This window comes from Vicia villosa, unplaced genomic scaffold (genome assembly GCF_029867415.1).
Source record: "Vicia villosa cultivar HV-30 ecotype Madison, WI unplaced genomic scaffold, Vvil1.0 ctg.001554F_1_1, whole genome shotgun sequence".
In the NCBI taxonomy this organism is placed as follows: Eukaryota; Viridiplantae; Streptophyta; class Magnoliopsida; order Fabales; family Fabaceae; genus Vicia; species Vicia villosa.
Genome location: NW_026705662.1, coordinates 268,748 through 281,042, shown reverse-complemented (window position 1 = coordinate 281,042; position 12,295 = coordinate 268,748). Strand labels below are relative to the sequence as shown.

Here is a 12,295-nt window from a genome sequence, read left to right as displayed (position 1 = left end):
CTTATCTTCATCAATCTTCCTTAGCAGAGTCTAGGATCCACGTTTGATCATCCTCAGCATTGAGTCAGCCTTCATCTTGGGCTTTAAACAAGAAGTCTCACTAGATAATCTTTCTGCCAATCCTTTCATCCTTTAATAATTAATGGAGTGCTACCCAAATCAATTATCATTTTAACAAAAATCCCTGGAAAGGGTTAGCTTCCACACATTCTTTCATTTTTAATATAAAACCCCTGGAAAGGGTTAGCCTCCAAAGTCAATCATTAAATGTCAAAAAGATAATTTCATTCTCTTAGGAGATAATTTCCCCAAAAGAGTCAAAACCCCTGGAAAGGGTCAGCCTCCAAAAAACATGATAAAAGTCAGTCTTTTAACAGACAAACTCACCAGCTGAGTCAAAATCCCTGGAAAGGGTTAGCTTCCAAAGAAAAACAGTCTTTTAATAAATAAAACCTCCTCAGTAGAGTCAAAACCAACAAAAACAGTTAGCCTCAACCTTGGGCTTCATACAAGGCACCCAAACAATAAAACTCCCCTGTTAAGAGTCAGCCTCAACCTTGGGCATTGTACAAGGCAGATAATAGAGTCTCCCCAGTGAGTTCTTCATCATTCAGTAGCCACAACCTTGGGCTTTGTACAAGGCAGATAAACCATATCTTTCATGTGTCAAAGATTCCTAACACTTAGGATCTTTCCCCATATAGTCATCAATACTTAATTCATTTAAGAGTCCGCCACAACCTTGGGCTTTGTACAAGGCAGAAAATAGTTTTTTTTCCTAGCTAGAGTCAGCCACAACCTTGGGCTTTGTACAAGGCATATAAATAAAGTCTCCCTAAGTAGAGTCAGCCTCAATTCTGGGCTTTGTACAGAACACTAAAATACCCTGTAATTAATCCCCAGTGGAGTCATCTCCCAGAGTCAATAATATTAATTAATCAATCAAAAAAAGCCTCAAGCTTGGGCCTCATACAAGCCAGCTAAAGTCAAATCTTTTATACAGTAGATAGACATAGCTTATCTCTATAAAGAGATATTTTTACTACTCTACCACATTCAAACAAACAAACATTTCATTTCAATTTTAATCAAGTCTCCCATTTAGGATTTTGAAAGGCATGAGCTGGCAGTAAAACCCAGACATGTGGTAACTTTCCCTAATTTGGATGAGCATCTTTCTTTCATTTAAGAGGCATTTGACTGGTATACTTGCACATACACAAGTAAGGTCCCCCTCTTGAATGAAACGAATTCAGTTATTCTGTCACTCCTTTAAATGTTTGTGGTAGAATAGTACTAATACCTCTCTGTAGAGATAATTTCATGTCTCTTTACTATAAACAGAGATTTAATTCCAAGCTTCAACCTTGAGCTTCAAACAAGGCACCAAAAATAATTAATTTCCCTAGTTAGTTCCCCGAACTACATTAAGCTCTGACTTCCACTAGGGATATGTAGGCATGAGGTTCACAAGGAATCTCAGCGAGCTAATAAAATACCAAAAATAGTCAGTCTGTCTGTCTGTCTGTCTTCTTTAATCAATTCAATTCCTTCTCCTAACACAAAGGAGAAACTTTCCCAATCATTAGCAATAAACACAAACACAATGACACAGAGAAGGTTCCTGTAGAGTACTACAGATATGTAGGGTGTTTAAACACTTCCCTATGTATAACCGACCTCCCGGACTCCAGAATTTCTAGTCTAAGTGAAATCCCCACACTTAGCAAACTCCTAGGGTTTAGTTGAGATCTTTTTTCCCCTTTCCTACTCGTAGGACAAATAAGAAAGTTCGTGTGATATCGTAGGAAGAACTGAAATAAAATTCATCCCACCACGGGCGCATTCTCCTTCCAAATTTCGCGTGAAGGGTCTAGCGTGCCGTCCTCCCAAGTGAAACGGGGAGGTAAAGAAAACGACCACCACAATTGCAATCTAAAATCATCCTTATCTGTTTGAAAGCTACAACGAGCTCTTCCTGACCTTCTTATATCATGAATGAGTCCTTAGTACTTCTCAAGTACTTAAGGATATTCTTGACAACCTAATGAGCATCACCATACTTAGACTGATACTTACTCAATGTACTTAAAGCATACGAGACATTTGGTTGATTACATAACATGCCATACATGATAAATCTTATTTCATATGCATATAGAATCTTATTCATGCGATCCCTTTATTCCTTAGTTGAAGAGAATTGTGTTTTTTATAGACACAAGTCGTGTTAAAACGTCTCAACACTTTGTCTATGTATGTACTCTAACTTAGGCCAAACAGTATTTGTGATTTATTTATATAGATCTTGATTCCTAATATACAGTCTGCTTCACCTAGGCTCTTCATATAAAAGCATTCCCCTAGCCAAGTTTTTACTTACTGCAAGGTAGGGATATTATTTCCAATACGTAATATGTCATTTACATAAAGTATCAAGAAGATGATCATGCTCCCATTAACCTTCTTGTATAAACCATACTCATCTTCGTTTTTGATGAATCCATATTATTTTACCATGTCGTCAAAACGAAGATTCCATTTCTACGAGTTTTTATATGTTAACTTTGAAAGCATTTTATCTTAAATTTGATATTAATTTTTATTTTTAATAAATAATAGTATATGTAAGGCTTAATACATTCTTTAGTCCCTTAACTTAATTTATGGTTTCAGTTGAGTCCCTTATTTAATAAACGTTACTTTTAAGTCCTTTAAGTGTGTTTCCGTTAGCCATTTTGATCCCGTCCGTCAAAATTGAAAGACACTTCACCCTTAATAGGTTTGTTTATTTTCTGTTCTTTATCTATTTATTTAATTTTGAGTTGATTTTTGTTCTTGTTTTATGTATTTTTCTAATCACCTTTGATATTGTTTTGTTCTTTATTTTTATAGATTTTGATAATTTTTCTACTAGTAATTTCATGTGTCATAAATTGAGCTCAAATAGATTTGGGGTTTATTAAATGAGAAAAAAATGGGTGCTATCAATTCTTGGTGGGCCAGTCCATACAGAACTTTGTTCTGACTTTAAACGGGACCCCCGCTAGTGGACGGTGGGATTGGTCCCTCTTGGATTAGTCGGTCGCAAGGCCGGATACCAAGATTTCCAAAAAAAAAAAAAAAAAAGAGAAAAAAATGGGGCATTTTTCTGTGGAATTTGATGACCATATTGTTTATGAACAAACTTATCTTGTTCATGTCCTTCAAACCATCTTAAAGGTATAAATAACCACACAGAAACTTATTATGTTTGGTGTTCTTATTTTTTTAACCCAAATCAAATGTGTTTGGAGTCTCAGCTTAATTTATGCAATGTTCTTATGATTCAAAAGGAAATAGTGTATTGATGATTCAAGTGTGTTTGTTTTCTAGTTTGTTTCATCAATTCCGTTTGAAGTTAAAATTGATATAGAGGTCAAGGCATCTTGGAACTGCATCCTAGATCAATCAATAATGTACCTGGCATTCATATGTTGGGTTATTGCATCTGATATGACTACCAAGTTAGGAAAATACAAAGAAAAGAAGATTTTGGAGGCAATTTCATTAGGTGAATCATGTTATAGTTCATTTAGTTTTTGTTATTTTCAAGTGTTTATTTTTTCCATCATCACAAAAGGTTACTTTTATAATATGATTAATGGGTTACAGGTTTTCACCATTGATGAAGGCATGGTGATGTAAATCAACTATTTGATTCTGTGGTAGTCTTAGTCTGAGCTCCTGCACCTAAATCACAGTTCATCTAAATGATTTTCAACTGCTTCTATAGATGATAAGGTCATTCTTTGATGGGTTTTGCTTGAGCTCTACCTTGTATTTCACCGTAGAAATGTGGTGTTCATTATTCATTCAATGGAGAAGAGCATGTCAGTCTTATTGTTGAGAGGCTTGAAATTTTTTGTATCGTAACGAGCTTGATTACTCTGTTTTGAGAGTATTTGTTGATTATTATAATAGCAGTGCGATATTATATTTTTTTTTCACATTATTAACAATTTGCGGGGGTTTTTAACCTCCGAAAATAAAATCTCTCAAGTTTAAATAAAATAATAATTTTTTAATACATATACTGAGTCAGCTTAGAGCATCTCCAATGGTAGTATTTTCCTTTGAGTTCTCCACTTGGACATCAATATAATAATTAAATATTGAAACAATTTGTCATGTCATAGGAGAGTTGCATTGCAATGCAACTAGTAAAATATTGTGGTACCCAATCAAATTAATTTATGAGGTAAAGTTGTGGGACCCATTAGAATTACACCAATAAAATAAAAATTAAATAAATTATTTTGAGATGATATGGCTAGTGGGACCCATAAAAAACTCAAAAATGGGTTGTACCATTGCAGATGGTCTTATTAACAAATGTTTTGCTATCATGCCACGTAAGCGAAGTTAACATTTTTTTCAGAAAATTTAACGGTAAGGACCAATTAGTCTAACAGAATCGTTTTTAAGGGACTAGAAATAATTAAGCCTATATGTAACTCTAATTTTGAAAAGGTTATTTCCGTAACTTCGATTAACCTATAAATCACCAGCCACCTTCTTCCTCCAGCACCAAACCCTACTATCTGCCGCAGCACCACCCTTCCTCCCATCTCAAGGTATCTCAATTTCTTTCTCATTCCATTTCATCAATTTCCCTTTCATTTTTACATAGTTACACAATCGAATTCAGTGTTAAACCCTAATTCTACTGCTTGCTTTTGTGTAGCTTCAAAACCCTAGATTATCTCTTTATTAATTTGGACTAATGCAATTCATTTTTTAATAGGAGCTTTTAGGATTTGCAATGGCTCCGTCAAAGGGTGAGTTTTCTGTTTTCACTGCGTAATCTATTGATCTGCCTGTGTAATTATTGTTATCATTTGTGGTTTGGTTGATAATGTAGGTTTCTTAGGGTTCTAAAAGTTTGATTTTTATGCTAATATTGGAGATTTTGTTCACATGGTTGATGTACTATGAATTTTGGGGTTTTTTTTTTTTTTAATTTTGTCCTCTTTAGTTCATTGTGCTAATTTTTGAAATAAAATTATGAGTGAATGAAATGCGATTGCATTCTTTGTTATGATTGATTTTTTTTTGTTGGAGTGTTTGCTGAAACATTGGCTATATTGTAGTGGTGGCTTTTGGGGAGTTCTGTAAAATTGGATTGTATACGCAATGCATTTTGTCGCCTTTTAGCGTGTTCTAATTAGTGATTATATTGATGCTATATTGATATGGAATTTGAACAAATTGCTATAGTTATGGGTTGTTCTAAGTAGTATAAGTTATTGGGCAAGTGCAGCAAAGAGAGACAAGGATGTTGTGTTGGATGAGCGGTAAGACCGGACATATTAGATTAGAAATGATAATATTATAGAGTGTTGGGATAGCACTTACAATATAAAAGATGGTGGTAAAAAGACTTGAGTGATTTGAGCAGGTAGAGAGAAGACTTGTAGATTCTGTGGTAAGGAAAGTAGATCAGATGAAGAGGAGTCAAACGGGTAGAGTTTGAGGAAGACCTATAAGAAATTATTAAGAAAGATCTTGAGATTAACGATTTGATTAGAAGCATGGTCCTGAATGGAACATGTAGTTGACTCTATTTAGTGGGATAATGCTTGTTGTTATTGGTCTTTTTTAATTGTGATGGAAAGAATAAAGAGTTTCTTTTGTGGAAACCCAAAACACTAGAAATAGAGACTTAGATGATTATATTGAACTCATGAAAACAACTTTATGTCATTATTGTGCAGTGGACAAACCAAAAAAAGCTGATCCCAAAGCTCAGGCCTTGAAGACAGCCAAGGCCGTGAAGTCAGGTGGCCAAGTGATCAAGAAGAAATCAAAGAAGATCAGAACAACTGTCACATTTCACCGGCCAAAGACACTGTCAAAGGAAAGAAACCCCAAGTATCCTCGCATTAGTGCAACACCAAGAAACAAGTTGGACTACTATCAAATACTTAAATTTCCTCTAACTACCGAGTCTGCAATGAAGAAAATTGAAGATAACAATACACTTGTCTTTATTGTCGACCTCCGCGCTGACAAAAAGAAAATTAAAGATGCTGTGAAGAAAATGTATGACATTCAGGCCAAGAAAGTGAACACTTTGATCAGGTAATTGATGTACATGACAATGTGTCTAGGTCTGCATACATTACAATACTAAACAGTTAACTACTTATATACTAATCACATCTGTTTCGTTTTTGCAGGCCTGATGGTACGAAGAAAGCCTATGTTAGGTTGACTCCAGATTATGATGCACTGGATGTTGCCAACAAAATCGGTATCATTTAAGTTGTACTGCTAAGTTGAGCAAAGTTAATCCATTGATTCTAAGATAGGTGATATACATATCCTGTGTTAGGGCTCTTTTCTCATCCTTATACATTACTCGGGCGGTGTATTCAATTTTGATTATCTTTTCATCAAATCAATTTATATTTTGAAGTTGCCTGTGACTGATTTCTTATTGCATTTGGCTTATAATTTAGTTACTGTTATAGAATGTAAGTTGAAAAACCAGACATAGTCAGGTGCCTACTGTGTTTGCGAATTTGGTAGGGACCGTTACATGTCTGGGACATAATACTCGGGAGATGGAGTCTGATAAAATTGGTTACCCGTTTTGTTGGATTAAATTTCTTGAAAAGGTGTTCATCGTTGCCCAGTAATATATTTTATTATTATTTGAGCTACATCTGGACTCTACATCACTCATAAATTGTCCACCCATAAATGGTCATTCTTGTTAACCTTAAAAATCTCTAAACAAGAGGCATGCATTGTATATTGGAAATCATTCTGCCTCAGTTGTTGCTACTCCTATTTGTTCCCAGTTGTACCTGTTGATGGATGTAAAAACTAAGTTACTAACAAAATAACTAAGCTAATAGACAAGAGAATCATGCATCAAATTTTAGAATGTTCAAAAATTTTGATACTAATAATTAAATTAACCTCATGAAGTTTTATTCAACAAACATAAAGTGTTATTTCCCAACAAGGCCAATTGAAATATTTCTCTTTTTACTTTTTTTTTCAAGTGGGTTATTTGATCAACAGGTTCCGGAGCTCCTTCGTAGATGCATTTTTGAAATAAATTTAGCCATGAAATTGAGGCAGGTCTAAAATGAATAAATTATGTGTGCATGAGGTGCATTTGGAAATATATTTTCGAAATTTGAAGGACATTTTTAAATTTTCATAAGATGTTTTCTATCACTTAGGATGTATTACTTAGCGTGTATTAAGGAATTCTCATAATTAATACTCCCTCCGTCTCATAATAAGTGTCTTATTTAAGTTTTGTGCGGTTTTTAAGAAACTGATTGGATGTGTTGGTTTTAACGAAAAAATTAGTATCATTTACTAAAGTACCCTTATTTATTATAGGTAGTGGCGTAGTTGAAAAATGTGAAAGTTAATATATAAGGGTATAGTAGTGGAAAAAAATAATAAATGTTGTATTGGTATTCTAAAGAGACATTTATTTTGAGACATAGAAAAAGTGCAAATGAGACACTTATTATGAGACGGATGGAGTAGCTTTCTCAAGTATGATATAAGTTTAGTTCTATCTAACGGAGGTATTAGTTAACCTAAACCTAATTGATGTATCAATCATCAATATTGTTAAAACAATGTAAAAATTGAAATGTTCTTCTTTTTTTAAGTTTTCACATAATGTACACTTTATCTAATTTTATGCAATGCATCACTTCTACCTTGAGCTATTAGGCTTAAAACATGTACACAACATTTAATGTGAAAGAACTCTTCATTAAGCAACAAACTACTTGACAATCCTAGATGTCCTTTTACATAAATTTGCATGTTATCATTTCTTTGCCCATTCTCGGAAAAATCCCATCACCTTCAATGCTAATTGGGGTTCTGAAAGTGGGGTTTTTGAATGAGCAAATGCAAGAATTTTATTATTTAGCTTCCAATTCATATCAACAAAATGAACGATTAAAAAAATGTAGTCATGATTTATAAAGTCCAACAATTAGAGATGAGACAATTTTTTTCTAAAATTTGGAACAAATATGATTTTAACTTTTTTTCAACCTCATAAATTTCCATTACATTGAATTTAATGGTATTTTTAGAAATCTACTTACATTTCTCATTTATGAACTTTTGATCTTTTCTAAAGACCTTCAACAAAACTATATCAATTAGTATATAATGTGTAATTATCTTTTTGGCTATAATTTCTCGATTAACCTTTTGGTCAAATTCTATTATTTCCAATTCTCCTTTCACATCAAGAAGCAAATCACTAACGTCCCAGCGTTTGTTAAGAAGAAATTTACAAAGAATCAACATGACGAATTAAATGTGTGGTTCTATCGATAACTTTACAATCCAAAATCAAACCCCAACCTTTGCATTTATACTTTTCACACATCAAAAATGCCCTCTTCTTTTTTCCATTCAAATTTTTGCATTTACACTTTAGGCTAATTAATTTGTAGCGGAAGAGTTTCTAAAATTTAAAGTTAATCAATCATCGTATCAAGTATCCATATTAAGACAACTAGTAAACAGTAATATCAAAAAAAAAATAATAATTAAAATTTGAAGTTAATCAATTCATATTAAGACAACTAAGTTTTAGAGTAAACAATAGTATAAATAAAAAATAATCAATGTTAGAAAGTGATACGTGGGTTCTACTACTACCAAGAAATTAAGGTTTAACCCATAGAAATAAAACACAAAACAAAGAAGAAATAAACATTTAATTTTTTACATGATAATTCACAGTGCAACCATCACTTAAATACATGCATTCTAATGGGCATGCATAATAATTCAAAGTGCTGCCAGCCATCACATGCCACCTCCATATTATACATGCCAATATGGGAAATACCAAATTTTTGGCGTGTACTGGAAATTTAATTAAAACCTGAAATTTTCGGTATGACAGATGAAGTTTTATATCCTTACGGTCCTAAATCGACAGCTTCAACTTCTTCTACGAATTCGTGCAGTGATCTTACGCAGTACTTCGTGACAGATACGTATGTTTACTTTACTTCATACGGTCTGGTTTTATAAATTGATGCGGTTATCTAATAGTATGTTTTTGTGAATATCAGATTTTTGAATCACGAGATAAGGTTCTAGAATGGGCACGTGCTATTGGAAAAAATCATGGTATTGTTGTTGTTACAATCCGATCCGATTCTGCTAATGGAATGTGAGAGAGAGGAAGGATAAATTGATTATGGACTGTGACAGAGGAGGAAATTACAAAAAGAAAAATGAAGTTGCGACCCCTTTTGATGGCAATTATACTATGAGGCTTAGATGTCCATTTAGGCTGAGATTTGTTTCGAGTGGTATTGGTTGGAAGGTGGTGGTTAAATGTGGGATGCATAATCATAGACTAGATAAGGATATGTTAGGTCATGACATCTTGGGCCGTCTAAAAGATGATGAAAGAAGTACAATATGGCACCAAGGTACATTATGTCTGCTTTAAAAGACAAAGACCCATAAAACCTCACGAGTATTACCCATATATACCGAGCTAGAGCAACATACAGACTAGGCAAGAGAGATGCATTAACAGAAATGCAAAAGTTATTGAGCCTTATTTACCAGGAGAAATACATGTGTTGGTCTAGAAATAAGGAGAATTCAGATATTGTGGCTGATATCTTCTGGACACACCCTGACTCTGTCAAGTTGTTAAATATGTTTCTTTTAGTGTTGCTTTTTGATTGCACGTACAAGACAAATAGGTAAGAATTTTAATTTCTCCCATCTTAAAAATATGTCGAGTGATCTGGTTGCTGAATGCGTTTTTTAATCGTGCAGGTACCGGCTACCACTGCCTGAGATTGTTGGCGTTACATCAACAAAATTGACTTTTTCAGTTGCTTTTGCATATTTGGAACATGAAAGGGATAAAACTTCACATGGGTACTAGAGAGGCTTAAGGAGTTGTTTTATTCTGAGAATTTGCTACCAGATGTCCTGGTGACGGACCAGGAACTTGCATTAATGAATGCCATTGATTTTGTGTATCCAAATGCGTCTCACTTGCTGTGTACATTTCATATTTCAAAAAACGTTAGCATGAAATGTAAAGAGTATGTGAAATCAAAAAGACAAGAACATGTCATGGATTAATGGAACAACATAATGTATTCAAATACAGAAGACGAATTTGATGTACATCTAAACCACTTCGAGAGTGTATGTGGTGAAATTCCATCATTTGTCAAGTATATGAAAGAAACATGGTTAACACCATATAAGGAAAGATTTGTTGCTGCATAGACTAATAGAGTCACTCATTTAGGGAACATAACAACAAACAAGTACATTCTTCTAAAAGAAAATATGTTTATGTTTTCTATCTGTGAGTTGTTTTGTTAATGTGTCTATGATTTCTAGGGTGGAGTCTGCACATTGGAGACTGAAGAACATGTTGAATATAAGTCGTGGTGATTTATGTGCAAGCTGGGAGGCTGTGAACACAATGTTAAAGTTGCAGCTAGGTTCCATAAGAGTGTCGTTTCAAAAAAGTATCGTCAACATTGAGCATCAGTATAACATTCCATTATATTCTAAATTGCACAGTTTTGTTTCAAGACAGTGTATTCAACTCATTAGAAAGGAACTAGAAATAGTCAAAAAATTTATTGCGAGCAAGCAAAGGTGTGGTTGTTACATTAGAACAACACATGAGTTACCGTGTGCGTGTCAGTCGGTTACCAGAATCTAAGCATACCTATACCTTTGGAATCTATTCATTTGTTTTGAACAAATTGTAAATTTTAGAATATGAGGTGAGTCCTGACGAGAGCAAGTGAGATTTAGAAGAGGAGTGCAAAGAGTTGAAGCGAAAATTCAATACTATGGATATTATGGGTCAAAGGGTGTTGAAGAAAAAAGTTCATGATATTTCCTATTCATCCACATCTTAAATGTGTCCACCACCGGTGAAATACAAGTCAAAGAGAGGAGTTAAGAAGAGTATAAAAGGTGAAGAAAGTGATGTGCATCGTGATCCAAGTTAGTGGGAATATGCTGATGCTTCGCAGGGGAGTCAGACTAAAAAGAGATCATGCACACAACCAAGTGGGAGTCAATCATCATCCATGCCGATTGATAAGCAATCTTCTATCAATTCTGCAAAAGGCAAGTACTTGTCTCAATTTCCTGCTTTTTTTCATCCATACATCGATGACATTGTTGATGTTGAACCAAATGGAAATTGTAGTTTCCGTTGTATTTCATCTACATAAGGATGGGGGGAAGATGCATGTTATGTTATTCGAAGACAGTCGCATACTCAAATCCAGCAACACGCATATTTGTTTTCCAAGTTGTTCTATGACACTGTCTCTGATGTTAGTAATTTATTACTCGTAAAACACTTGGGTGTTTAGGGTAAGGAGAAATGGATGATGATTCCCGATATGGGTTACCCTATTGCTTCTAAGTACAGTGTAGTATTTGTTTCTATTTCCATGTTAATGAACATAACATTTTTCCCACTTCTCATAGCTCCACCCCCATACACGAGTCGACATACAATCATTGTTATTGGTTTTGTCAACCATAATCATTGGGTTCAAGTGAAGTTGAGACCCGTTTGTCCACTGCCTCCAATCACTGATCGTTGGAGGAAGAATTATTCTGATAATGCCAAAACATGGGAATCAGCATATGCTGGTCGACTCAGACACTGGAAAGAATTGTCTAGGAATCCAGACATTGGGAATAATTGTTCTAATGATGCAAAAAATGTAGTTTTGTTGTAATGCATCTATGTATGACATTTATTCTATTTGTATATTAAGACGGTTAGTTATTTCTACATGTATTTTATTCAAGCATTTAAAAAAAATTGAGTCCCAGTATTACCTAAAATTTGAACTTTCCGGTTTTTTTTCAATTACCGGAAATTTCAAATTTTCGGTAATTTTATAAACTGAAGTCACATCAGAAATTTCAAATTTCCGATACCGGATATTTTAAATTTCCGGTATGTTTCTAAATGATGAAACATACCAGATATTTAAAATATCCGATACCGAAAATTTAAAATATCCGGTATGTATCATCTGACGCGGGGTAACTAGGTAAAATCAGCAAAATTTTCGGTATCTATTTGAAATTTCCGGTACGGAACTGAAAATTTACAAAAATCCGATATTTTACAGGGGTAATATGGTAAGAACGTACCCCTTGGGGGGTGGCACGTATAATATGGGGGGTGGCATGTAGATTCTTCTAAATGCATGCATTCTAATGG

The 12,295-nt window shown here is 34.1% G+C and overlaps 2 protein-coding genes across 2 annotated transcripts; both read left to right on the top strand.

Annotated features, from left to right (window-relative positions):
- Nucleotides 1-4,492: 4,492 nt before the first annotated feature.
- On the top strand, nucleotides 4,493-6,459 carry LOC131635793 (large ribosomal subunit protein uL23y-like). The gene is made up of 4 exons (XM_058906441.1): nucleotides 4,493-4,616; nucleotides 4,787-4,820; nucleotides 5,757-6,123; nucleotides 6,222-6,459. The coding sequence occupies exons 2-4, from the start codon at nucleotides 4,805-4,807 to the stop codon at nucleotides 6,304-6,306; spliced, it is 468 nt and encodes a 155-aa protein (XP_058762424.1). The 5' UTR covers nucleotides 4,493-4,616; nucleotides 4,787-4,804; the 3' UTR covers nucleotides 6,307-6,459.
- A 2,791-nt stretch (nucleotides 6,460-9,250) lies between these two features.
- Nucleotides 9,251-11,801, top strand: LOC131635808 (uncharacterized). Its single transcript, XM_058906454.1, has 6 exons — nucleotides 9,251-9,488; nucleotides 9,578-9,770; nucleotides 9,847-9,951; nucleotides 10,429-10,532; nucleotides 10,816-10,823; nucleotides 11,427-11,801. The coding sequence occupies exons 1-6, from the start codon at nucleotides 9,251-9,253 to the stop codon at nucleotides 11,799-11,801; spliced, it is 1,023 nt and encodes a 340-aa protein (XP_058762437.1).
- The last annotated feature ends 494 nt before the right edge of the window (nucleotides 11,802-12,295 follow it).